Here is a 24414-nt window from a genome sequence, read left to right as displayed (position 1 = left end):
GTATTTGACAATTGACAGAGGTCATGTCTGGCACCCATGAAATTTTTTTATGAAAGTATTAATTTACTAAAATGATGGGAAAGGATGAGGGAGATTGGGACAGGGAGAAAAATGAGAGGATATAATGAGGGGATGATGCAGAGTGGGCCCCAAAAAGAATTTTTTTTTTTTTTTCTTTCTTTTTCCTCTCCTCACCCTCTCCTCATTCACTCGTGCCCTCTCAATTCTCTCACACCCACCTTCTTTGCCTCTATCCCGCCACCGATAAACTAGCTGCCAAACATAGCCTAAGAGGAAGTGTGGAGAAGCATCCATGCTTCCTTGGCATTTCAAAATTCACTGTAACTTCACAATTTGAAAATCACAAAACAATTGAAATGTCCAAAAAGGTAGACTCTAGGTGGGGCCAAGTTCAAATGGCAGGGGCCATGACTACTTTACGTGCAAGACCGTGAAAGACTTTGGAATACCTTTGAACCGTGTACTTCCCTATAATCTCACAATTTGAAAAATACAAAACAATTGAAATGTCCAAAAACTGTAGACCCTAGGTGGGGCCAAGTTCAAATCAAAATGGCAGGGTCTATGACTACTTTACGTGTAAGACCGTGAAATACATCCTTGAACAATGCACTTCGACTTCTGGTGTGGCCACAACCCCACGCTTTTCTATCGGCTTATTCAAATACAAGTGACATCATCTTTGTGGTAATTTCTAGCCATGTGGTCCTCAATGGTTGCTGGCTGGACCATCTTGATCAAAAGTCATAACCCAAGAGGCACTACATTTGCATACCACATGTTGATCGATGGTTGGGTATCGCGTGGATTTAAGTGTTGGAAGTAAAATCGAATCCTTCAATCTGGTTTTTAGTTCAATTATGCATTAAAAGTTGAGCTTGATTGTGCAGACGTGCCATACATGCTTAATGATCAAGAACGTTGATCTGATGGGCCATGATAAGGCTACCTAGTGGATCTCAGTCCCATGCGAAAATGAAATCTCATTCACAAGATTAGGCATGCCGAAATCATTGGCCAACAAATCAAACCATTTGGACAATCCTAGCCATCCTATTTCCATGCATTTTACCCATTTGATGTGAATTTGCAACTATTGCACGAGCTTAACTATCTGATCGAAGGGCTACAAAATGCTAAAAGAAAATGTGACTACTGCACCATGGCCTAGAGGCACCCACTATGGGTTTTCACCCTTTGCAAACGTAAAACGCACTCCCTTGAAAATGAGACGTTGTAAATCCCTTGTTGCTATTAATTAGGGTGCCTTTTACTACTTAAATGCATATTAAAAGCGCATTCTAATAGGGAAGTGATATTTACGCCCCTTTTGATCACCAGGGGACACCAGCTCCAGTATACTTGGCAATCGAACCCACTGGATTCTTCTGACGTAAAGTACATTAGCCCCCCTTTAGCCATTGACACACTGGGAGACTGGGTGTCCCTAATAATAAAAAGGGGCGTAAATATCACTTCATGTTAAGCTTAAACAGTGGGTATAGTGATCCTTTCAATATCAACAGGGTATTTTTTTTCTTTTTTCTAAACCAAAGGTAGCTTACCTCAACAAGGGGCTCATCAGAAACTTGAAAGGGAGGTGGACTTCTTCCAAATAAGCCCAAAGGTGGATTTAAAATGTAAATGTAAACATTGTTTGGAAAAATAGTTACATTTTCAATGCACCACGTAAAACGTTAACAAAACCCTATTAAAATTTTGAAACTTGTTACAAATACCTCAAATCAGAGTTGGTATTTTGCAAAAGGAAAAAAATCCCTTAAAATCATGTTTCACAATCACACGGGACTTAAACCCGTATTATCGACATGATGTCGGCCCATTGTGCATGCCACGTGTATAATAATTCCACAAAAGCACCCCTCCTTAGTCCTGTCACCACTCTATTTCCCAGAATATTCACATCTATCTAGAATATTCCCCAATCCCAAACCGCACCAAACTCCTCCCAATCACAACCAACCACGTCATCACTTCACGTGCCTTGCACACCATACACTCCACATCACCCGCCAGCAAGGCACTCTTACCTACGTGGAACGCCACGTGGCTCGAATGGCTTTCTGGGTCCTTCCTGACCGTTAAATCCCGCGTTCCCTTCCCATTTTCTCTCTCTTGGATATATAAAGTTTAGAAACTCCTCATCTTCAACAAAGAGGAGGATTCGAGCGAAAAAAAAAAGAGGAGGATTCGAAAAAAAAAAAAAAAAACAGAGAGCTAAACCCTAACCCTAATTCCCAATCCCTCTGGTTCTTCTTCGCGATGATGAATCCCGTTACAGAACCTAGTCCTTCTACATCAGCCACAGCAGAGAAGGCCTTCTCTTTCATCTCGAGAGGATGGAGAGAGGTTCGAGATTCTGCAGATGCAGATCTTCAACTCATGAGAGCTAGGGCAAACTCATTCAAAAACCTAGCTACTTCATTCGATCGAGAGCTCGAGAATTTTCTCAACACAGCATCATCATCTTTCTCAGTTCCAATCCAATCTGCTCCCTCTCTTCCTCCTCCCGAGCTCGAATTCGTGAAGCGCCTCCAGCCAAAGTTCTCCGAATTCCGCCGCGCTTATTCCTCTCCGGATTTTAGTCAGAAAGTGCTCCAAAAATGGAACCCTAGGTCTCGGATTCGGATCGATCTGTCTGCGATTAAGAACGCGATTGTTTCGGAGGTTGAAGATACGGTTAGAATTATCGATTTTGATCGGGATGGGTTTCTTTCGGGGCGGAAGAAGATTAGGGGGAAGGGGTTTCGGTGGGATTGGAAGGGGGAGAATGAGGAGTGGCAGCCGATTCGGGTTTTGAAGACAAGGTTGAGGGAATTCGAGCGGAAAAGTTCTTCCGAGATTTTTGGGAATTTTAGGAACAATGAGTTCGTGGAGAAAGTTAGGTCAAGCCTGGTATGTTTTCTGTTCTTTTTTTTTTTTTTTGCCGAATTTAGAAATTTTTTGTTCTATTTTTAAGTTTAGGTCTTACGTATTGGTTTCATTGTGTTGATGTGAGATTTCTTTCTTTTGTTCATTTATTGTTGCTATACATGTGATGTTGTCATGTGAACATGGTTTATCTATCTTGAGGATTTCTTTTACTTAGGATTTAGTGTAATCTTGCCATGTGAATACAGTTTATCTCTCAGTTTTTGCATATTGCTCAATTTGGGATTTTTCCTTCCCATTTTTTTGGGGAGAGAGAGAGAGAGAGAGAGAGAGAGAGAGAGAGAGAGAGAGAGAGAGAGAGAGAGAGAGAGAGAGAGGGAGTTGAAAAGAAGCTGAAATTAAAGTGAATGTGATGATTTTGTTCATTCGGATTTTTTTAAATTTAAAATTGACAATATATTCAGATACTGAGATCATACAAAAAAACGGAGGGGACCAGGAGTCCCCCTGATTACAACACATGAAAGGCATAGGACTGTTCCCAAAAGAAAACCTACTGTGTCTACAAAGAGACATTACATTTCCACAAATTAACTTAATCTTCACCAAAAATCTACTGTATCTTCGGCCAATCGTTCATAAAAACATTTCAGATACCCTTTCACCCTAGCAAAATAGAGATTAACAGAGGAAAACTCCTCGAGCAGCGAAGGACCAAAGTCCCTCAAGCACGCTCTCATTACCATCCGCTTCCTCAATTAGGGTAAAGGGTTCTGTAACTAGACCATTAACAACTTTTCCCCTTCCATCTTTCACCAACATCCAAACCAAACACAACCTTCTTAACCCTTCCAAAAGCAAAAACCTCCAAGACAACCCGCAGAAACCCACCAAAAAACATTTACACCTGAAGAAATAAAAACCCCTTACTTCTTTAGAGCCTTAAGCTCCCTGACGCCCCTACCTGGCGTCTTCCCCTTCTCCACCGCATCTCGCTTCTCTATATCCAGATGCATCTCCTTCGTATTCATTTGGACTGTTGAAGAGAACTTCCTTTATGATTTTCATGCTCTATGTTTTATACCGCTTGTAGGCTGTTCTCTGCAGCATCTTTTGATAATTAAGCTCTAGTTTAGTGTTATCAACATAGATAACCTGAGTATTAAATTCCAACCCGGAGATATGTCCGCTTTATAGTTTCAAAACTCCCCTCGTCATCGTCGGCTTGCCCGAGTCAATTCCTTTTTACCTCGGTCGCATTCTTGTCCGTGTCCGTGTTTTGCCCTCAAAATCAATCAAAGCTCATTTGACTTTGCTGAGTTATAACCATGCCAATCGAGTACTCGGCCATGTCAACTGAGTAGTCGATCGCGTCGCACGTTTTAAATAGAATTGTTTAGCCATGTTGTAGCCCGCATCCATGTTTGAAAATACTAGTATGCTTACGAAAGCACATGTAGGAGATGACTACTGGATTGGTGGTGTTTTGAATTTGGGGTAGGAGAACCTATTTGAGAGAGTCCCAAGTTCAAAATGTTGTGGCTTTCAAAGATATGCGACTAATACAGCATAAAGTAGCTCATGGGATGATAAATCTTGCTTTCATAAAATATCACCTTCTAAAACTTGTAACTTCTAACTAGAGTCGTCCTGAATAGCTTGGAGGATAACCATAGAAATTTCTATAAATTAAATTAACAAAGATCGACACCCACCCCCCCCAAAACGCACACTCACACAAAAAAAAAAAGGAAAAAAGAAAAAAATTCTTTGGGCATCCGTGGACCTCTCTTTTGACATTATCACATCATGTCCATTTTTTGGCGCTTCTCTTGTGCTTACTGTCATGTGTCTATTGGAAATTTTATAAAACCATTCAAAAAAAAAGGTGTCATATGTCTATTGTATTTACTGGACTTGGGCTTAGAGTCTATGTTGACAGGTACCAATCCCTCCCTACTAGGGTGAGCTCACCCTCATGGTCAAGTCTTCTTACACTTTTAAAGCTAAACTTTTTATCGTCTTTAACTTGTTAATGCTGATCCATGTTTCACCTTTAACATGCTTGTTCGTTTATTGAATCAAATATTTAAGTGAAAACTAGATCTTGATGTAATAGTTCTCACACTATGGTTCGGGTCACAACTCACAAACCATTTTTTGAAAGAGTTCCAATCTCAAATAAAGCATTTGCCAACCGTTTTAGATAACATCGGCGAATCATCATTTAAAAGGTCGTAATATTGAACAATTCATTAATCAGTCTTCTTATAACCATGAAAATTTCTATCCCCCCACCCCCACGCAAAAAAAATTTCTTTTTTTTTTTAATTTAAAAAAAAAAAAGAAGTTTTACTTTCATATTATATTTGTAGAACGTGTAGGTGTTCTTGTCCCTATGATGACCACTTTCCCAATTAGATTGCTACGACTGCCCAGGCAACATCGGCATGCATCAACATCCACCACACCACAAATAACATCATCTTTTAAAAATTGTCCAACCGAAAGGGAATTCAGCAAGCCATTCCTTGATCCTCTAACTCCCACATCCTAGGCTATGACCTCTCTTCCTGGTATGCTGCTTGTTTTGATGGGGTTCGAGTTTCCCCTTCTTCTCTTTTCTTCATTATACGATTTGATAGGGTCGAAGGTTGTAGTAATGATGATATTAATTGAGTTGATTCTTAAAAGATTTCTTGGAGATCTATATTTGATTTCCACGGGTTCTGAGCAAAGTGAGAATATCAACGAGCACTCAAAATTAAAGAAATAGAGGGTGTATGGGGAATAATCATTGTCTTTTACTTATGAGGAGTGCCTGACTCAACTCAACTCAACAAAGCCTTTGTCCCAAACTAGTTGGGGTCGGCTAAATGAATCCTTTAGAAAAATTTCAAGAAGAAGGTGAAAGGAATCTACCAGGCTCTAATCCTGGCTCTAGTTGGGTTCTTCTACGTGGATCATTTTCTTCCATTGTAATCGATCCAAGGTCAAGTTCTCTGTTATGTTCCTAGCTATCAAGTCTTTCCTCACTGTTTCTACCCAAGTTGTTTTCGGTCTGTTATGAGGAGTGCTTGACTACGAAAGTGAAATAGTGAAGCTGCCATTACTGGGTTTTGTGCTCTTTGCTTGCATGTGTGGATATCTTAACGCGGTTTTTTTGTTTGAAAATTATCTTACTGCGGTTTTAGAACAGGCTATTTCCAGGACATCTTAAAAATGTGTCCTTTATGCATTGTCATTTTTGTTCCTTTGTTAAAAGGTATTCATAATCTATTTGTTGTTGAGTAAAACATGAAAAAGAAGCACAACTCATCTTTAGGACCTTCAACACAGTAAACTTTGGATTCATCATTCTTGGGGATATTATGTGCTGCTTCTCATTTCCCGCCATTCATCTTTATTTTGCATTTCCAAGAAGATGGCAAGGCCGTAAAGACTGTTAAACTGGGCTTGTTTCTTACTCTTGTTATGGCATCTGAGAGAATGGTAGAGAGAGTGCAACTTTGATGAAGAGCATCAAAAGCTTGTATCTATTGCCAACAAATAGTTCTTGTTTTTAAGCATTAGCTTTCTAGTGAATCAGTTCTTTCATGTATGCATTTTGTGACCATCAGAGGAACCACTATTTGTGCAAGGAGATGATCTTTGATTTGTTTTTTTGGGAGAAGATATCAGTTTTATTGTGTAAAATAAAAATACAAGGCAGAGACAGTTATACTAGGGGTAAAATATTGTCCCTCCCCTAAAAATCTCTGATAACACCCCCTTTGAAGTGAACCTGCAATATTACTGCCCTCTCTAAATATATGGCTGAAAGACATATCCTTGCCCTCTTGAAAGGGTCAGAATCTTGTTAAAAATGTGTCCCAGATGCCACACGTGCTTAATTTTCACCACTATATGTTCAATTTGGCTCTTCCAAGTTGTATTCCTCCAATAGTTAGTAACTTAGCATCATCCATATCTTGTTTTATTTGAATTATTATTTTATTTATACAAAGAATAATTTTGCACTGTTGGCTTTTTGTTTTTGCAGAAATCAATCTACAAGGAGCCTCAGGAATCAAAGGTTGTTCCTAATCTTGTTATTTTTTGTGACTTCTGATCTGTCCTGGTATATATTTACTATTACATTGTCATACACACATTGTTGTTTTCGAAAATTCACCTTCCCATAAAGTATGAAAATCAATAATATTTTTAATTGATAATCATGTTGCTTTAATATAATGAAAGAAAACAAATACAAGTGACTTAAGAGGAACTACTCCTATATACAAATTTGTCCTTTCTGCTCCTTGGTTATCGAAATAGCTAGTCAAAGTTATTGGCCTCTCTCTCTGTATGAGTTAGTTTGACAACAATGTCGGGGATTATGAGGAGTCCCCTTCAAAGTTAGAACTGAGGCCAAGGTTTTAAATTTTGGACCGAAATTTCGGATTTCAGTGTGGACCAAAACCGAAACGTTCTGAAACCAAAATTGCCGAAATTTTCCTAATTTCGGAAATTTCGCCGAAATTCTTGATAAAATATTAATTTTTTTTATTCCTTTACAAAATTTCAGCCGAAATTTCAGAAATTTCGGTCCAAGAAAATGACATTTCGACTGCTTCTACCGAATTTCGGCTAAAATTTTGGTTTTGGTGGGAATGGTATTATCCCTGGAACCGAAATTTAAAACATTGACTTAGACTGACATATGCCCATCCAAAATTTTCACTCTTTCTAAAAATAACTACAATCTAACCCTCCAATATGGCTTGAAATTCACAATTAGGGTTAACCTAGTTGATCTCAATAAAGTTCAAGGGACTCAACAGTTTGATCCCAAGATCAACACAATTTATAAAATCTATGGATGATATTTATTCAATTCATTTGTCAAATATCAGATCAGATCTGTTCAGATTGATCTTGTTAATGATAACAATAAAAGCATAGCATCCACCGGAACATTAAAAAAATCAATATCAATGATTACAAAGAAGTTCACAACCCTCGACGATGGAGATTAATCAATCTGGTTATGAGATTCAATATCAAATTCTATCACTTTAATCACCTTGATACTCTTAGCAAAACCCTTGAATGCAATTAACCCTTTATCTTTGGAAATCACACATAACTATGATTTGGCCGACACTTTGAATTTATTGTCGTGTCGTTTCCGACACGACACGTGTGTCCCCATGCGTCGACACTCCTTTAGACACTTCTAAATGTACTGCTAGAAGTGTCGGACTTAATGTAGATGTGTCGACACGTTTTTGTTCTATGTCAAGTGTGGCATTCTGTTTTATTATCGAATATTGTGTTTACCTTTTTATTATTAACTCTTCTTTTATTATAAACTCTTCTTTTAGCTCTTCTTTAACTAATATTTTTTTATTATATCCTCTCCCCTAAACCTAAAACCATAAAGAAACTCTTCATGTTTGTTTTAGATTATAGTTGGTTAATCCTAAGACTTATTAGTTTGTTAAATGAATACCATATTCATATTATTGCAAATTATGATATAGTAATCGGTTATATACGTGTCTAGGTTTGTCACCATTTCTAGATTTTTAGTAGTTGCCATGTTAGACACCTCGTATCCGTGTCGAAACTCGACACACGAATCGGTATCCACAGATCATGATTATATATAATTTCTGTTTTAGCAGTGTCCCCATTTCTAAATTTTGGGATTGTGCCGTGTCTGACGCTCCGTGTCTGTCGACACTGAACGCTCGTTTCTGTGCCCACAAATCATAGCTCAAATTGGACCTAGAAAGAAGAGTAAACATTGATGTTACCTTTAGAAGATGAAGAAAGAGAGAAGATAAACCCTAGGGCATCACACCTCTGGATTGAAGGCCTCTCACAAACGAGCACAACACCGAGAAGATTTCTCTTCTCCATAAGCAAAGCTTATTTATGTGTTGTTATTTGTTTATCTCATGTTTGTTTTTGATTATAGCTGGTTAATCCTAAGACTTATTAGTTTGTTATATGAATACCATAAATATTGCAAATTATGATATAGTAATCGGTTATGTACATGTATAGGTTTGTCACCGTTTGTAAATTTTTAGTAGTTGCCATGTTAGACACCTCGTATCCGTGTCGAAACTCGACACATGAATCCGTGTCCATAGATCATGATTATATATAATTTCTGTTTTAGCTGTGTCCCCGTTTCTAAATTTTGGGATTGTGCCGTGTCCGACACTCAATGTTTGTGTCGACACTCAACACTCGTGTCCGTGCCCACAAATCATGGCTTAAATTGGACCTAGAAAGAAGAGTAAACATTGATGTTACCTTGAGAAGACGAAGAAAGAGAGAAGATATACCCTAGGGCATCACACCTCTGGATCGAAGGCCTGTCACAAATGAGCACAACACCGAGAAGATTTCTCCATAAGCAAAGCTTATTTATTTACAACATAACATCATGAAAAACAGATGACCCTGAGGGCTGAGGCCTACATCTATAGAGAAATGAAGAGGTTCAAAAGAACTCCAATATCCTTCAAAATATCCCCCTCTTTTGATAAACATACCCCTCACTTAAATCTCCATACAAAAACCATGTGAATGGTGTTGTGAACACTGATATGAATAGGGTTGTGAGAGTAGGGTAAGCCGTCTTTATTCTTATTCGCTTTAGTGGACTGTGTAAAACTTAATGAAAATACCTATCATACGCCTATGACTTAAAACCTTATAAAAGAATCAATTAAACACTGTTATAAATACCCTAAAACTAATGATGGGCCTCATCATCCTATCTAGCTCCTCCTTGATTATTGTGAAGGATCCATCATAATCTATTCGTACGATCTTGTGGTTTATTGAACTAAATTCTAGAATTAGCAGTTGGTGCAAGTTGCTATGTTACAGGAATTACAAGTTAGAGATTGAGCTTTATACCTTATCGTTTTTAATATTTTTAATTATTACATTTTGTCTTTTATCATCAATGAAAAAACAAGCCACCTTTATTTCAGGCTTTCAGCTCATCGTGCCTGCATTTCATATAAAAAAAATACTCTCTAATGATTTTAATTAAAGGCTGGAATACATCCTTTATTGTGATTGTGGCTAGACAGTAGTTTTTGACTCATATTTTATGATGAACCTTCGGCATATTTGGTCTTCTATTCTAGGATGAACCTTTTAGGATGCAGAACCTCATGGTTGAGGACTTGAGTTACAGGATAATTCTACTTATTCAGATTTCCTGAAAAGCAGTGATTTAACAAAATGTAATTACATGAGCTGACTCTCTTACTATTTAATGCAGGAAGTACCACCATTGGATGCATCTGAACTTCTGGCATATTTGGTAAAGCAATCTGTGCCCCTGTTTGATCAGCTTGGCCTAAGACGAGGTGAGAAAAAAGTCTTATGATAGACCAATTTTGTGATTATACTCCTGTTAGAGTGCAGTTTGGTATTGCAATGTATTCCATTGTGGGGGATGCTAGTCTATCATATCTTAAGATCATTATTTAGTTTGTTTCTAATTATCTGAGCTATTTCTAGTCTGTACGACAATATGAGAAAGGGGAGGGGGTGGTTATTAACTAAATTAAGTAGCTGAGAAGCAGTTAAGCACTGGCTATTGGTCTCTAAAACATGCAATATTGACATAGAATATTGTCATGCAATTCATCTATATCTTGTGAATTTTTATCCCCGAATAGTTCTTTGTGAGATAAAAAAATGCATTTGGAGAAGTTATTCCATTATGACACATATTTCTGTTTTTGACATTGAAATGGTATTTGTTGTGAAATTTGTTGCAAGCTTATGTGAGAAAGTGGAAGATGAGAATTTCCGTGGAGAGGCAAGGAGGAGAGAGAATCCACAATTCGTGTGGCCGGTATTGCTGGTATCCTTTAAAATGATGTACAACCCCAATCACCAGTATAAACGGAGGCCTTGTAATTTGGAGTTGAACCTCTAGCTCAATTGATCAAGGCTTTGTTCTTCAGCCTTGAGGTTGGAGGTTCAATCCCGACTCACATTCCCAAAAAATATCTAAGTTAAATCATTATAAAACTGCCATTAATGAAATGGTGACACACCATACGATGCTCGTGTATGCACCACAATGATGAGTTATTTCTAACTCTTCCTCTCAACTTGTATTGTATTGTGTCTTAGAACATGTTCAGCTTGTTACAAGGCTCATTAATGAAGTGATGACACACCATATGATACTTGTCTATGCACTGTATTGATGAGTTATTTCTAACTCTCCTTCTACCTACACAGAGCAGTCATAATCTCGCATAAATATTTTTAGTGTGATGCCATGGAGACACTGCACATGAGGATATCATCAAAATATGCAACTGCATCCCATAAATGGCCTTAGCACACTATTCCTGACTCATAAACCTGTTAGAGGCAGTAGAAAGCCCAAACAAAATCACTAGCCATTCATACAAACTCCTTTCATCTTGAAGGTTGTTTTCTACTTGTTCTCAGGTCTGATGCATATCTGGTGATACCCTCTTTCAAATCCAACTTTAAAAATATCTTAGCCCCTGAGAGCTGGTCTAACATATCATTTAGGTTAGGAATGGAGAAACAATATTTCACAATAATATTTAATGCCCTACTGTCAATGCACATTAGCCATGTGCCATCTTTCTTCGTCTTCAACAATGCAGGGATTACGTGAGGACTGAGGTATAATTCCCCTCTCTAGGAGGTCATTCACCTGTGATTAAGCTGCTTATGCTCCTTAGGGCACATCTTATAGTGGGCTCGATTAGATAAACACCCCCGACACTGAATCTAATTGATGCTGAATATCCCACATAAAGGGGTAAAGCTGTCAGTAAATCTTTTAGGAATACATCCAGGACCTCTAGTAAAGATCTCACTAAATGGCGGCGCTTCACCCTCGTCGGTTTTCTCTTTCACAAACGAACAAAAAGTACTCATGACTCTTCCATGGTGCTTGTAAACTTATTCATTGTGAGTAAACTAGTACTTGCCTCAACATTTTGTTTTGGCCCAATTTCCTTCGATGGCATGAGTACTATTCAGATTTTATCGAACTTGGAGTAGGTAGTCCCAATTTCCTCCGATGAGACGAGTACAATTCAGATTTTATTGAACTTGAAGAGTAGGTATTTCTTCTCACCTAATACACAGAATTCCTATCATACTGCCATGGACATCCCAAAAGTAGGTGATGAGTATCCATATTAACTACTTTCTCATCATAGCCTATTCTTATGTCTTTTCCAATGAAAAAAAAAACAAAACTGATTCGGCATAATGTTTCCTTCAAGCTCATTTGCCTAAAACATATTCAAGAGTCATCATTCACTGCCATTTTCTTTTGATTTTGAAATGCTTATTTCCAGTGGTAAACTTCCCCTCAAATGCAAGTTTAACCATAGTTTTGCCTTTCAAATGAATTGGGACAAGAAATAGCATAATGTTTTTAAAGAGAAGGTGAAGGGAATAGTTTGTGCTTTCTGACATCGGTTGCGAAGTTAAGAAGTTTGCTCGACTGCAAACCATAAGCTGATTAGCGTTATTTGGGCTATTTCTTTATTACTTTCATTGAGCACATATCGAACTGTAAGAAATTGAAGTTAAACTGTGAACCAAGTACTATGAGTTGCTCACGTGTCGAAGGCACATCCTCACACTCTGTGGATGAGAGAGAAATCTGCACATTTTGTACTTGGAGATACATCAATTTTTATTTCACTATTTTTATTCTTGTCTTTATGTATTTTATGTTTGTTTCTGAACCTGCAGTGGCCTGAAACAAGTGATCCCTCGGTTTTTCTAGTCTGGGAGTTTGCACTATTCTACTTGTTTGCATGGGGAAAATTTCTCTGCTACTCTGGGCTTTTGAGTGTACCCAAATATTTGATTGCAGAGAAACCATGTTGAGATACTGCATATTGTATTATGTTCTTTTGTTCAATCTTTCTTGAATTTGTTTGACTAGTTATATGTGATTTAGTAGAAGTACATTAGTAGGTCCACACATACCTTGGTTAAGATTTTAGTTATATTACGTCCATTAGAGAAACATGTATAGGAATTTTTATTTCTGGATCCTATATTCGTATATGTAATTATGCATTTGAGCCAGTATTCGATGCTTCTACTGACATATAAGATCTTGGGGTGCAGATATATGTGACAAGATAGTGGAGGTTTTGTGCAGCAAACGTAAAGACCAACTTATATGGCGTTCCCTATCAGGAAGGGAAACCTCCATGCGAGAAAACGAGAACATTAATGATGAACTTGATTTCAGGATAGCCAGTGTGCTCCAAAGTACAGGGCATTGCTACGAAGGTGGCCTTTGGTCTGACTCCGTAAAGCATGATTTTTCTGGTGAGAAACGCCATGTCGCAATAGTTACAACTGCCAGTCTTCCTTGGATGACTGGAACGGCTGTAAATCCACTGTTTCGAGCGGCATATTTGTCCAAGTCTGCAAAGCAGAAAGTAACACTGTTGGTTCCATGGCTTTGCAAATCCGACCAAGAACTAGTTTACCCTACCAATCTTACTTTCAGCTCGCCAGAGGAGCAAGAATCTTACATACGGGGTTGGCTGGAAGAAAGGGTTGGCTTCAAGGCAGATTTTAAAATAGCTTTTTATCCAGGAAAGGTAGCTCTCTGGTGCATTGTTTTCCCTTCTTACTTTGCATGAATTTGTTTTTTTTGTAACATTTTCATATTTTTTGGTTCTAGTTCTCCAAAGAACGGCGAAGCATAATACCTGCTGGAGACACTTCACAGTTTATTTCATCCAAGGAAGCAGACATTGCCATACTGGAAGAACCAGAACATCTAAACTGGTACCACCATGGGAAACGTTGGAGTGACAAATTTAATCACGTTGTTGGCGTTGTCCACACAAATTACTTGGAGTATATCAAGAGGGAGAGAAATGGGGCTCTCCAAGCATTCTTCGTGAAACACATTAATAATTGGGTTACCAGAGCATACTGCCACAAGGTACCATTGTCTTCATTGTTATACTTAACCAAGAGTTTCATATTGTCTATTTTGTAAGATATTTGGAGAACAATGGAAGTTCTTTGTGCTAATTCTATCTCCTTTCTTTCTTTAATGACCCAGAGGTTTTATCTCTTGAACGATAAATGATGATGGCCATTTTGCAGGTTCTGTGTCTTTCAGCAGCAACACAAGATCTCCCTAAGTCTGTCATTTGTAATGTTCATGGTGTGAATCCCAAGTTTCTAAAGGTTGGAGAGAAAGTGGCGGCTGAGAGGGAGCTTGGGCAGCAGGTCTTCTGTAAGGGAGCATACTTTTTAGGCAAGATGGTCTGGGCAAAAGGGTATAAGGAATTGATAGATTTGTTATCAAAGCACAAGAATGACCTTGATGGCTTCAAGCTTGATGTCTATGGAAACGGAGAAGACTCACTCGAAGTCCAATCTGCTGCCAAGAAACTGGAACTTAACCTTAACTTCCTCAAAGGGATAGACCATGCCGATGATTCACTTCACAGGTACTAAATAAATTAAATCTCACTTTATTCCATCGACTTTCTCTAATGCTCTTGTTCCCCCACACTCTCTCTAATTAGTCTGATTATTGTAAATTATGCAGCTACAAAGTTTTCATAAACCCTAGCGTCAGTGATGTACTCTGCACGGCAACAGCAGAGGCTCTCGCGATGGGAAAATTTGTGATCTGTGCAGACCACCCCTCAAATGAGTTCTTCAGGGCATTCCCTAACTGTTTGACTTACAAGACATCAGAGGACTTTGTTGCAAGAGTAAAAGAGGCAATGGCTAATGAACCTCGGCCTCTTACTCCCGAGCAGATATATAATCTCTCGTGGGAGGCTGCGACAGAGAGGTTTATGGAGTACTCCGAACTGGACAAAGTTCTGAATAACAGTGTGCACTCCTCAGAATCAGGCAAAGTTCATAGGAAGATGAAGAAATCAGTTACAATGCCAAATTTGACAGAAGTTTTAGACGGGGGATTGGCATTTGCCCACTACTGTCTTACGGGGAATGAGATTTTGAGACTTTCAACGGGAGCGATACCAGGCACACGGGATTACGACAAGCAGCACTGTAAGGACTTGCGCCTCTTGCCACTGTCGGTACAAAATCCGGTTTATGGCTGGTGAGGGAATTAACTCATTTCTGCTTCTGTTGTATGTGTATAGTATAGCAAAATTTAGGAGCCTGTAATCCTTTAGTTGTTTGAGTGTTTCACTTAGCATTTCATTATGGCTATTCTTTTTCCATTTATATTTTTCCCAAGCATGTTTGTACTTGTTAAATCCTAGCTAGTCTATGCTGTAAAAAAGGAAAGAAAGAACATGGGAGAATAAACATCACGACCAACAGAATTTTGCTACCCTTTTTTTTAATTTTCCTTTTTTTTTTCCATCCTTGAGGCCGATGTGTGATTCCTTTGTTTCATTTTTCTTTTTTCTGTTTTAGTCCCCATGCTCTGACCTTCTCAGTCCCTTCTCAGTCGAGTTTGTACCTTTTTCCTAGTAATTTAATCCTTTTACCATTCAGGAAAAAAATATAGGCCCGTTTTGTTTTGGATTTTGAGTCCAAAACTTATTATTGGACTCAAAATTTAGGCCCTGTTTGTTTTGAATTAGTCACAATCGGTTCTCAAAATCCAAAACAAATAGAGCCTTAGTTATTTGAGAGTTTCTCTTGGCATTTCTTTTCCATTTCTAATTTTCCCAACCATATTTATGCTTGTTAAATCTTAGCTTGTCTATGCTGTAAAACAAAACAGAGAATAAAAAAAGGCACGACCATCAGAATTTTCATGTACTTTTTCGTGTTCTATCACAGGGAAAATGCATACTACATGTCTTCCTTCCTAACAGACATGAACACAACTTTTAGTTGTTGTGAAGAAATTCTTGTGAGCTGTGGTTTATACCTAACAGAAAATGTTAATTTTCTTGCTTTCCATGACTTTGGTTTGCATGGCTGTGGTCTTAGTTGGTTTAATTCACTGGATTGAGATTGGGAGGGGTATCTCAATCCTATATTCTATAGGGAAATGACAGTCGAGAATAGAAAGGGACAAACAACTGAATTATAAAAAGAAATGTAACTAACGTGCAATTCTCCCTGAAAGAAAATGAGTTTTGAGGTCTCTGAATGCTAGGTGTCAATAGGCTGCAAACGAGCCGAGCCGAACTTTGGGGTGTTCGTGCTCGGCTTGCTTAGTTTGAGCGTAGGCTCATGTTTTGCTCGTGTTCGTGACGAGCTTTTTACTATGGGCTCGTGTTCGGCTCGCCAAAATTCAACAAAGCTCGGCTCGTTTAGTAAACGAACGAGCCCGATCCGAGCCAGGCTCGAGCTTGGTTGGGTTCGAGTTCAGCTCTTTTAATAAACGCATCAAATAAATACCATTATATATATATATATATATATATATATATGAGAGAACGGTTCCTACACATATGTGTAGAGAGTTCTTTACACACTAGCTTAAAATGCAGTGGGGGCCCACATTGTTTGGGTGATCCAAGCCATCCATTTTAAAGGCCCTCACATAGATAGGGTGTCTACAAAAAATCAGATCCATAGGATCATCCCAACCCTACGAGTTGTGGAGGTAAAATGGATGTCTTTAAACCTTCACAAATTAGTCCAATTTTTGCCTCCACAGTTCGAATGGTTAGGATGATCCTATGGATCTGATTTTTTGTGGATACCCTATCTATGTGAGGGCCTTAAAAATGAATGGTTTGGATCACCCAAATAATGTGGCCCCCACTGTATTTTAAGCTAGTGTGTAGATAACTTATCTACACATATGTGTAGGAACCGTTCTCTCTCTCTCTCTCTATATATATATATATATATATATATATATATATATATATATATAGAGAGAGAGAGAGAGAGAGAGAGAGAGAGAGAGAGAGAGAGAGAGGAAAGTGTTGGTGAGCTTAAGTGCCCAATCACATGGGGGCCTACTTTGTTAGGATGATCCAAAGCATTCATTTGAAAGGCCCTTATATAGATGGGGTGTGTATAAAAAATCAGCTCCATAGGATCATCCTAACCCATCCATTTGTGGAGGCCAAAATGGACAGACATTGTTTGTCCACAAATTTGCCCATTTTTGTCCTCCACAAATGGAGGGGTTAGGATGATCCTATGGAGCTGATTTTTGGTACACACCCTATCTATGATAGGGCCTTGCAAATGAATGGTTTGGATCACCACAGAAAATGTGGGACTCATGTGATTGGGGCCCTTAAGCGCACCATAAGTTTGGTGAGCTTAACACTTTCCTTATATATATATATATATATAGCAGAAGAGAAAAGGGAGAATTATTGTCCATTTAACACGTCAATGTGGATGATTTTTACCGTTTTTTGCCCTCCCCACATATCTGTACATACTATCTATGTGAGGGTAAAATCGTAATCTACATACAAAAAGTACCGACACGGGTACCTGTCTATGACAATTACGAAAAAAAACTACCAAGAAGAGGTAAAGACATGACAATGACGAAAGAATTACTTTATATTAATCATCCAGGACACTTGCAAAATATTGACGGATTCCGGGCACCTGAAGAGGAACAACAATTATGGAAACCTCTATCGATTGGGAAATGATTTTACGGGCAACATAATCTAAGCTTTAAAGCTCGGCTCGGCTTTATGAGCTGAGCCTAAAAAGTTCATGAGCTTGTCCAAGCCGAACTATACAAAGCTCGAGTTCGGCTCGTTTATTTGAAGAGCCTAATTTTTGGGCGTCAAGTTCGGCTCGTTTAGTAAACGAACAAGTCCGAGCCGAGCTTTTAATGAGCCGAACCCAAATATGTTCGTGATCTGGCTTGGTTCATTTGCAGCCCTAGGTGCCATGTGTTCTGTGAGATACCAGGTCCTAATTATTTTGAACCACTTTGACTCCTCTATCTGAGCCTGTTCAAGTAGAAGTACAGGAAAACTTAAGGTACTCTTTGGAATGTAGCATATTGTATCGAGCTAATTTGGCTTACGCCAAAACTGGCAAATTAGGAACCGACGTGAATGATTTGCAATCTGATGCCCAATATTGACTTCATATTTTCAGCTTTTGATGCATAATTATCACAACTTACTAAGTATTTACTTCTCAACTCCTATGTATATACAGATTTGAGAAGGGTTCGAATGATTTTCAAAATATAACTGTATAAGAGTACCAAAGCTAGTAAAGTAAAGAAGCTCGCCCGGTTTGGGTTCGTATAGAAGTTGTGAACCACAAACCCGAACCAGGTCCAGGCGAACCAATAAGATCAGATAGCATAGCTATTAAGGCCTACTTTGGTAGGGTGTGTTTTCTACTGAGCTTTGCATTGGCATTGGTGCAATCATTGTGGCCAAAACGATGCATATGGGTCCATCTTTCTTCTCCCAATGTCAGCAAACTCAGTGGACATTGCCGACTTATTGGATCAGTGTGTTGCTCTGATAAATTACCCTAGTTCTTTTCTAGCTTATTGTTTCTTCTTTATTCCTCCTCCTCGTGAATTATAGTGTGTAACTTTTGTGGATTGAGGTGTACAAAGATCAACTGAATAAAGACATCTTAGAGGATGTCTTTTCGTCATGCTTGACAAAAGGTTATGAGAAGGGTGGAACCAAGGAAATAGGGTGGGCAGGTGGCAATATTAGTGGAACCGGTCACCCTACATGTGGAAGTGTGTACATGGCATACCGTGGCTGTTTTCCTTATAAAAGCAATGAGATCCTTAATTTACATAAAAAAAGGTGGCGCAAGGCTACTCGAGTCGAGCGTGGTAGGGAATTGAACGAGATCATGACCAGAAGAATTGTCTGAAATACTCCTCCCTTACTTTAATGGCTTCGACGTCACTCAAACTTTTCAACTTGGTGGTTATGCTAAAGTTGCTCAGGAACTTTGTACTTTTTTCTTTAAATATTGCTAAAAGGAAACCCAGTAATCATATATTATCCCTTGTGGAAAAAGAAAAATAGAAAACCTCATTTTTATCCCCGGGTGTTTCCATGTTTAGAAAAATAGAAAACCTCATTTTTATCCCTGGGTGTTCCATGTTTACCCTTGTTGAGACATAGACGTAACACTGTACACCTCTCTCTCTCTCTCTCTCTCTCTCTCTCTCACACACACACACACACTCGTTGACGTTGTAGAAGCGTACGAAAAAGGTTGAAGATCACCATCTTCAACCCTTGAATCTGCAAGGGAAAAAAGATAAAAAAAAATGAAATTGTAATTCCATGAAAGATCTCCAATTTTCAATACACATTCATATTTATAGAAATCAAACTAGAATCCTATTCAAATTCTATCTTTAATCCAACTAGGATTAGGATAAACTCTATATCTAGGATTAGGACTACTAACTTGTCTTTAACTCTTAATGCTAATACAAATAAACTAATGAACAAAGGAAAAGGAAAAAGAAAAAGACAATCTATAGAAAATGACAAACATTGTCCTACATCATGTACACAAACGAAAGAAGAATCTCACTCACACCCGCTAGCTACTGTTATCAAATAATATATAAAATGATGCAAAGACTACAATCCCTTAGTGCAATATAACATAAACATATAGGTTTTCTTTTAGAATATGATCCTCATTTCTGTTTTGACACGAGTTTTATACATAAAATAAGGAAAAAATAACAACGAAAGGAAAAGAAAAGATGAAAGAAGAACACTTAGATGGTGTGTATTAGTTTTGAAAAAGAATGTTCTATGGATGATGCAAACACAATGTAATCATGGTCATCAATAAGAAAGATATGATTAACAACGCAATCGATAAGTAAAATTCATTAAATGATTGGTAACGAAACTGCCTGACTGAAAAAGTTGGAGTGCATCTTTGTTTTGCATCATCGTGCTTTCCGAGCATTGCCTCATTTTCCATTTGGTAGAATTATAATTTTATTAAATTTTCCATGTCACAAGCCATCTCAAGGTCTCTCACTCTTTAAAAATCTATCTTAGAATTTTCTTTTCTTTAAGTCAGGTGGGCAGCCTCAAACATTTTTTTCTTTTGATTTTAATAATAAGATTCACAGGAATCTTCTCCATGGATTAGATTAATGGAGTTTAGATAATACAGTGCAACTAAAAGTTTTGAATATATCTATTACAAAACAAGAGAACCAAGTAGTGTCATATTTTTTTACTATATTTAACTCAAGTCATCTCTGAGGTAACAAAAGAACATCTTATCTACATGTATATGCTAAAGTGAGAGTGAGGAGAGAATCCTAGTCTCACTCAAGGGTCCTATGATAAATGATGCAGGCAACTTTCTATTGGTGATCCTGAGAAGTCTCTTTTGGTTCTCTTTTAGGCAGTTCCTCTTTTTAAATTAGGGCATATTCTTTCTCGATCTAACACTGATTTGTACAAAAAATACTCCTGAGTGGAGCTACCCTCCATCACTGACTATGTGTTTTAGTTCCACGTTGATTGTAAGAAATGTGCTTTTGGATCCATATAATCCTAAAAGCACCTCTTAGCAGATAAAGGAGGAAAGAGAATAAACGACAAAGCATGAAAGTGATGGATCGAATGGTAGTCATGATAATGTATAACTATAAAATTTAGCAGAGTAGCTCCCACATAATCTTATGGCTGGTAAAGTAACATCTCAAAGAATAAGATAGGGAAATGATTTCAGCACTTCACTCTTTTTATAGGATGCGCGAAAGCACCTTATCGTTTAGTATTTAAAGGGCTTGTAAAAGTTTTTTGAGAACTGTAATATTACTCTGACAGGCGCCCTTTAAATACTACACAACAAGATGCGTTGTGCATCTTTTAATTAAGAACATAGTAGTGTTGATATCAATTCCCATACGATATCAAGTGCTAAGCAAAACATTGACGTCTTTTTATTATTATTATTATTGAAAAGTATCATTTTGAATTCATTTTTTGCAATATTAAATGATACTCCTTTTTTTTCTCTAAATTCCAAAATTTGAAACAACAAAAACAAACTTCATTTCATATGTATTTTTGATAAGAACTTGGGAGTCAGAGGATTCCACTTAAAGCTTCTTCCCATTAGATGAATGAGATTGCTTTACAACAACGTCGCTTTCCTTGAGTTATCTGGTGAGACCTGAGATGTGTTGAGGTGGGAGGCCAAGCAGTCGATGGATACTAGAACAAATGTTGGATTGTATAAGCTAGGTAACATTTAGTTACATGCTTAATGCTATCTTATTGCTTATAAATATATAATTTATAATATGTTCTTTTATGTTTACATATTACTTAGGACCTCAATAAACCCGTGTTTTTTTTTGCTCCTTGATTTGTTCTTTTTCCCATTCTTTTAGGTGTCTTTTCGGATTCATTTGCAAATATAAGTTCATAGCTTTGCATTATCCAAAGCCCTAAATCTAAGCTTTAAATATGATAAATTGATGATGCATTGGGAACTAACAGGAAGCACAAGGATGTTCCTATATGAGAGTGTTAGTGTTATACTCTACAGTACAACACAACACAAAACCAGTACTCATAATAACAAATACATCACCAGAGTGAAGTATAGAAGAAGTTTTGGAGAAGATATTTGAATTGGTTTTGGAGGCCAGGACCTAGAATAGTGGGATATATGTAGGTAATGGTCAGAGCTCGTGAAGTCTTAAGGTGGTATGCTTTTACAATGCTTTAAACAGCCACATATATTCATTTCATTTCCCCTCTTTGAGGATGCTTTTTAACCACTTGCAATCTGGTGTGAGGTTGAGTGCGAAACAACTGAAACCCACCTTCCTATTTTTGTTGAGAACTTGAGATTCATGCACCTAAGAATAAGCAGTCTATATAACCATTCCAAAAAAAAAGAAAAAAAAAAGAATAAGCAGCCCATATCCATTTCTTTAATTTGTCTTTTTTTTTGATGCAGCTTGGGAATTTTAAAAATACAAAAACAAGTTCAAATGAATAGCTTGGAAACTATGTGCATGCATGTATCAACCCTTGACAAAATCTGAGAACTTCTGTTATTCTAAGATGCAATACAATTAGCCCTAATGAGTGAATATATAGAACACTCAAAGGGTTAAACATAGCAAGAGATAAACATAACCAAGGCAAGAGATAATTCTAGAAATCCTATCTACTAAGTTTAGCCTAATTACTAATTTAAGCTAGCTACCTAATCTAGCTAGGTTACCCATGCAACCCACTTGCCTGATCTAGCACCATGGTAATCCAATGGTGTGAATTCAACACAATCTGACTGTGAGATCTCACATATTCTAACATGCCCCCTCAAACGTATGTGGATTGAAAATCAACATACGTTTGATTACAATCAAATTCCCCAATAAGAAAATAAAATTTTCTCCCCATAAGAAAATAGAATCTTTTGATTGAAGCACATTGCTGAAGTTTGACGATGAAGATGCCCTGTTGTTGTTGCCGAATGTATATTGCCGAAGAAGACGCCGCTTGTTGATTTGCCGTAAAGAGATGGATGAGAACAAATCATAGCCTCAATGGGCTAGATAAGACTCAAGCCTCGATGGGCAAGTAGTAATGAGTCACTATGGACCAATGCCGGAATGGGCAAAAAATGGGTCACTATGGACCAAAGCCAGAATGAGCGAGAAATGGGTCACTGTGGACCAATGCCGAAATGGGCAAGAAATGGGTCACAATGGACCAATGCTAGAATAGGCAACAAAGAAGAAAAAAAAAGCAAAGAGATGGGCGGCGATGATAGGCCGAGAAAAATAATTATTGGTGAACATCAAGATTATAAGAAACATCGGATAGTGTAAAAAAGAGTGGTGCAAATATTACTAGTGGGGGACAAAAAAACTTGTTTCATGTAGAATGATAAGATCTAAATATAAGAGGAAACACATGGAAATCATAATGTAGGGCTGCCTTTATCAAATCTTGGGGTGGGGCTAGATCTAAGAAAACACGGGTATAAATTCAATTAGGAATTATAAAGGAAGGGACAGAGGTTAGACTTATGGTTTGACAAGTGGAGCTATTAAGAGAGAGTGGAAGAAGGAGCGGGCCGGGTTTCTTTCTTTAGTAATATAATTCTTTACCATTCAAAAATATGTATATGTGTGTGTGAGTCCCCTTCATCCAATTAAATTACAATTTTTTTAAGCACGGGAGATGTTGTTTACACTTGTTTTTAGTATATACACCTATTATGTTTACACTTGTTATTAGTACGTACGCCTCTATATCTTTTATTGGTTACAGTTTCCAGTGACTTATGCAAGCAGATAAAGGAGGAATGATAGATGCAAGGGACCTCTTTATACAAGGGCCGGAGAAGGGCCCTTGAATAGATCTACGTCATTTTTAAAGTCGGTTGAGAAACTGAATTCGGTTGCACTTAATGATGTGGATTGATGCAAGGGCCCTTCTTTAGCCCTTGCGTCAAGGTGGCAAACGGGGCGTCAAGGTGGCAAACGGGCCGTGCCGGCCCGGCAAGGCACGACATGGATAGCTACAGTGATCTGTGCCGTGCCTGCACGGCACGAAGCCGTGGGCCGTGCCGAGCTTGGTTGGGCGGCCCGACGGGATGGCACGGCACGGCCCATGAGCCCGGATGCCCCCTTTAAAAAATGTATTTTTTTTAAAAACCCGAAAATACCCCCCAAAAGTACCCCCCAACAACTCATTTTGGGGGTTTTTTGGGAAGTTAAAAGCTTTTTACCAAATTACCCCCCAACAACTAGTGTTGGGGGGTATTTTGGATTTTTATTGTTTAAATCTTTTACCTTCCCTAAATACCCTCCCCAACAACTCTTTTTGTGGATATTTAAGTCATTTCATGTCTTTTACCAAATTAACCCCCCCAATAACTAATTTTGAGGGTATCTTGGATTTTTATTGTTTAAATCTTTTACCTTCCCTAAATACCCTCTCCAACAACTCTTTTTTGTGCATATTTAAGTCATTTCATGTCTTTTACCAAATTAACCCCCCCAACAACTAGTTTTGAGGGGTATTTTGGGAAGTCAAAAAATAACCCATCAAATCCTATAAGTACAACTTTTCACCCCCTTCATTTCTCACCAAAGCCCACTCTCTCTATTATCTAAACTCTCCAATTAACTTCTCTCTCTCCCTAATCAAGTCCTCTCTCTCCCTAATCAAGTTCTCCATCTCTCTCCCCCAATCAACTTCTTCCTCTCTCTCTCTTCAATCTACTTATCTCTCTAGTTAGTAGCACTAACTACTCATCAAGAGGGCGACAATTGACGATTAACACGAGGGCGGCGATTGGCGATCAACAAGAGGGCGAGATTTTGCTTAAATAGGTTGAGGTTGGTACCCATTTAAATATTTCAATGTAATTCTCCTTTTACTATTTTTTTAAACCTCTCTTAATGGCCGATTCAGAAGAAGTTTTCTACCCCAACATTGGCTATGACAACAACCAAGTCATGGGCAATGATGACTTAATGGAAGCTTGTTTTGGAGGTCAGTG

The 24414-nt window shown here is 38.0% G+C and overlaps 1 protein-coding gene across 1 annotated transcript; it reads left to right on the top strand.

Moving 5' to 3' along the window:
- The first annotated feature begins 2154 nt into the window (after nt 1–2154).
- On the top strand, nt 2155–15298 carry DGD1 (UDP-Glycosyltransferase superfamily protein). The gene is made up of 7 exons (XM_077379502.1): nt 2155–2937; nt 6956–6988; nt 10211–10298; nt 13081–13565; nt 13649–13915; nt 14083–14432; nt 14534–15298. Exons 1-7 carry the CDS (start codon nt 2305–2307, stop codon nt 15063–15065), a joined length of 2388 nt encoding a protein of 795 aa, XP_077235617.1. The 5' UTR covers nt 2155–2304; the 3' UTR covers nt 15066–15298.
- Nucleotides 15299–24414: the final 9116 nt, after the last annotated feature.

Source organism: Tasmannia lanceolata, unplaced genomic scaffold (genome assembly GCF_043159265.1).
Source record: "Tasmannia lanceolata isolate RefF3 unplaced genomic scaffold, GAP_Taslan_0.1 ptg000005l, whole genome shotgun sequence".
Classification (NCBI taxonomy): Eukaryota; Viridiplantae; Streptophyta; class Magnoliopsida; order Canellales; family Winteraceae; genus Tasmannia; species Tasmannia lanceolata.
Note: the sequence above shows the minus strand (reverse complement) of the source record. Positions and strands in the feature narration are given on the sequence as shown.

Bases quoted from the DNA above. Each gene is read 5' to 3' on its own strand.
- DGD1 (XM_077379502.1), top strand. From the start codon at position 2,305: ATGATGAATCCCGTTACAGAACCTAGTCCTTCTACATCAGCCACAGCA. The intron at 6,989-10,210 runs GTTGTTCCTAAT...TATTTAATGCAG, and splicing joins AGGAGCCTCAGGAATCAAAG to GAAGTACCACCATTGGATGC. The intron at 14,433-14,533 runs GTACTAAATAAA...TAAATTATGCAG, and splicing joins GCCGATGATTCACTTCACAG to CTACAAAGTTTTCATAAACC.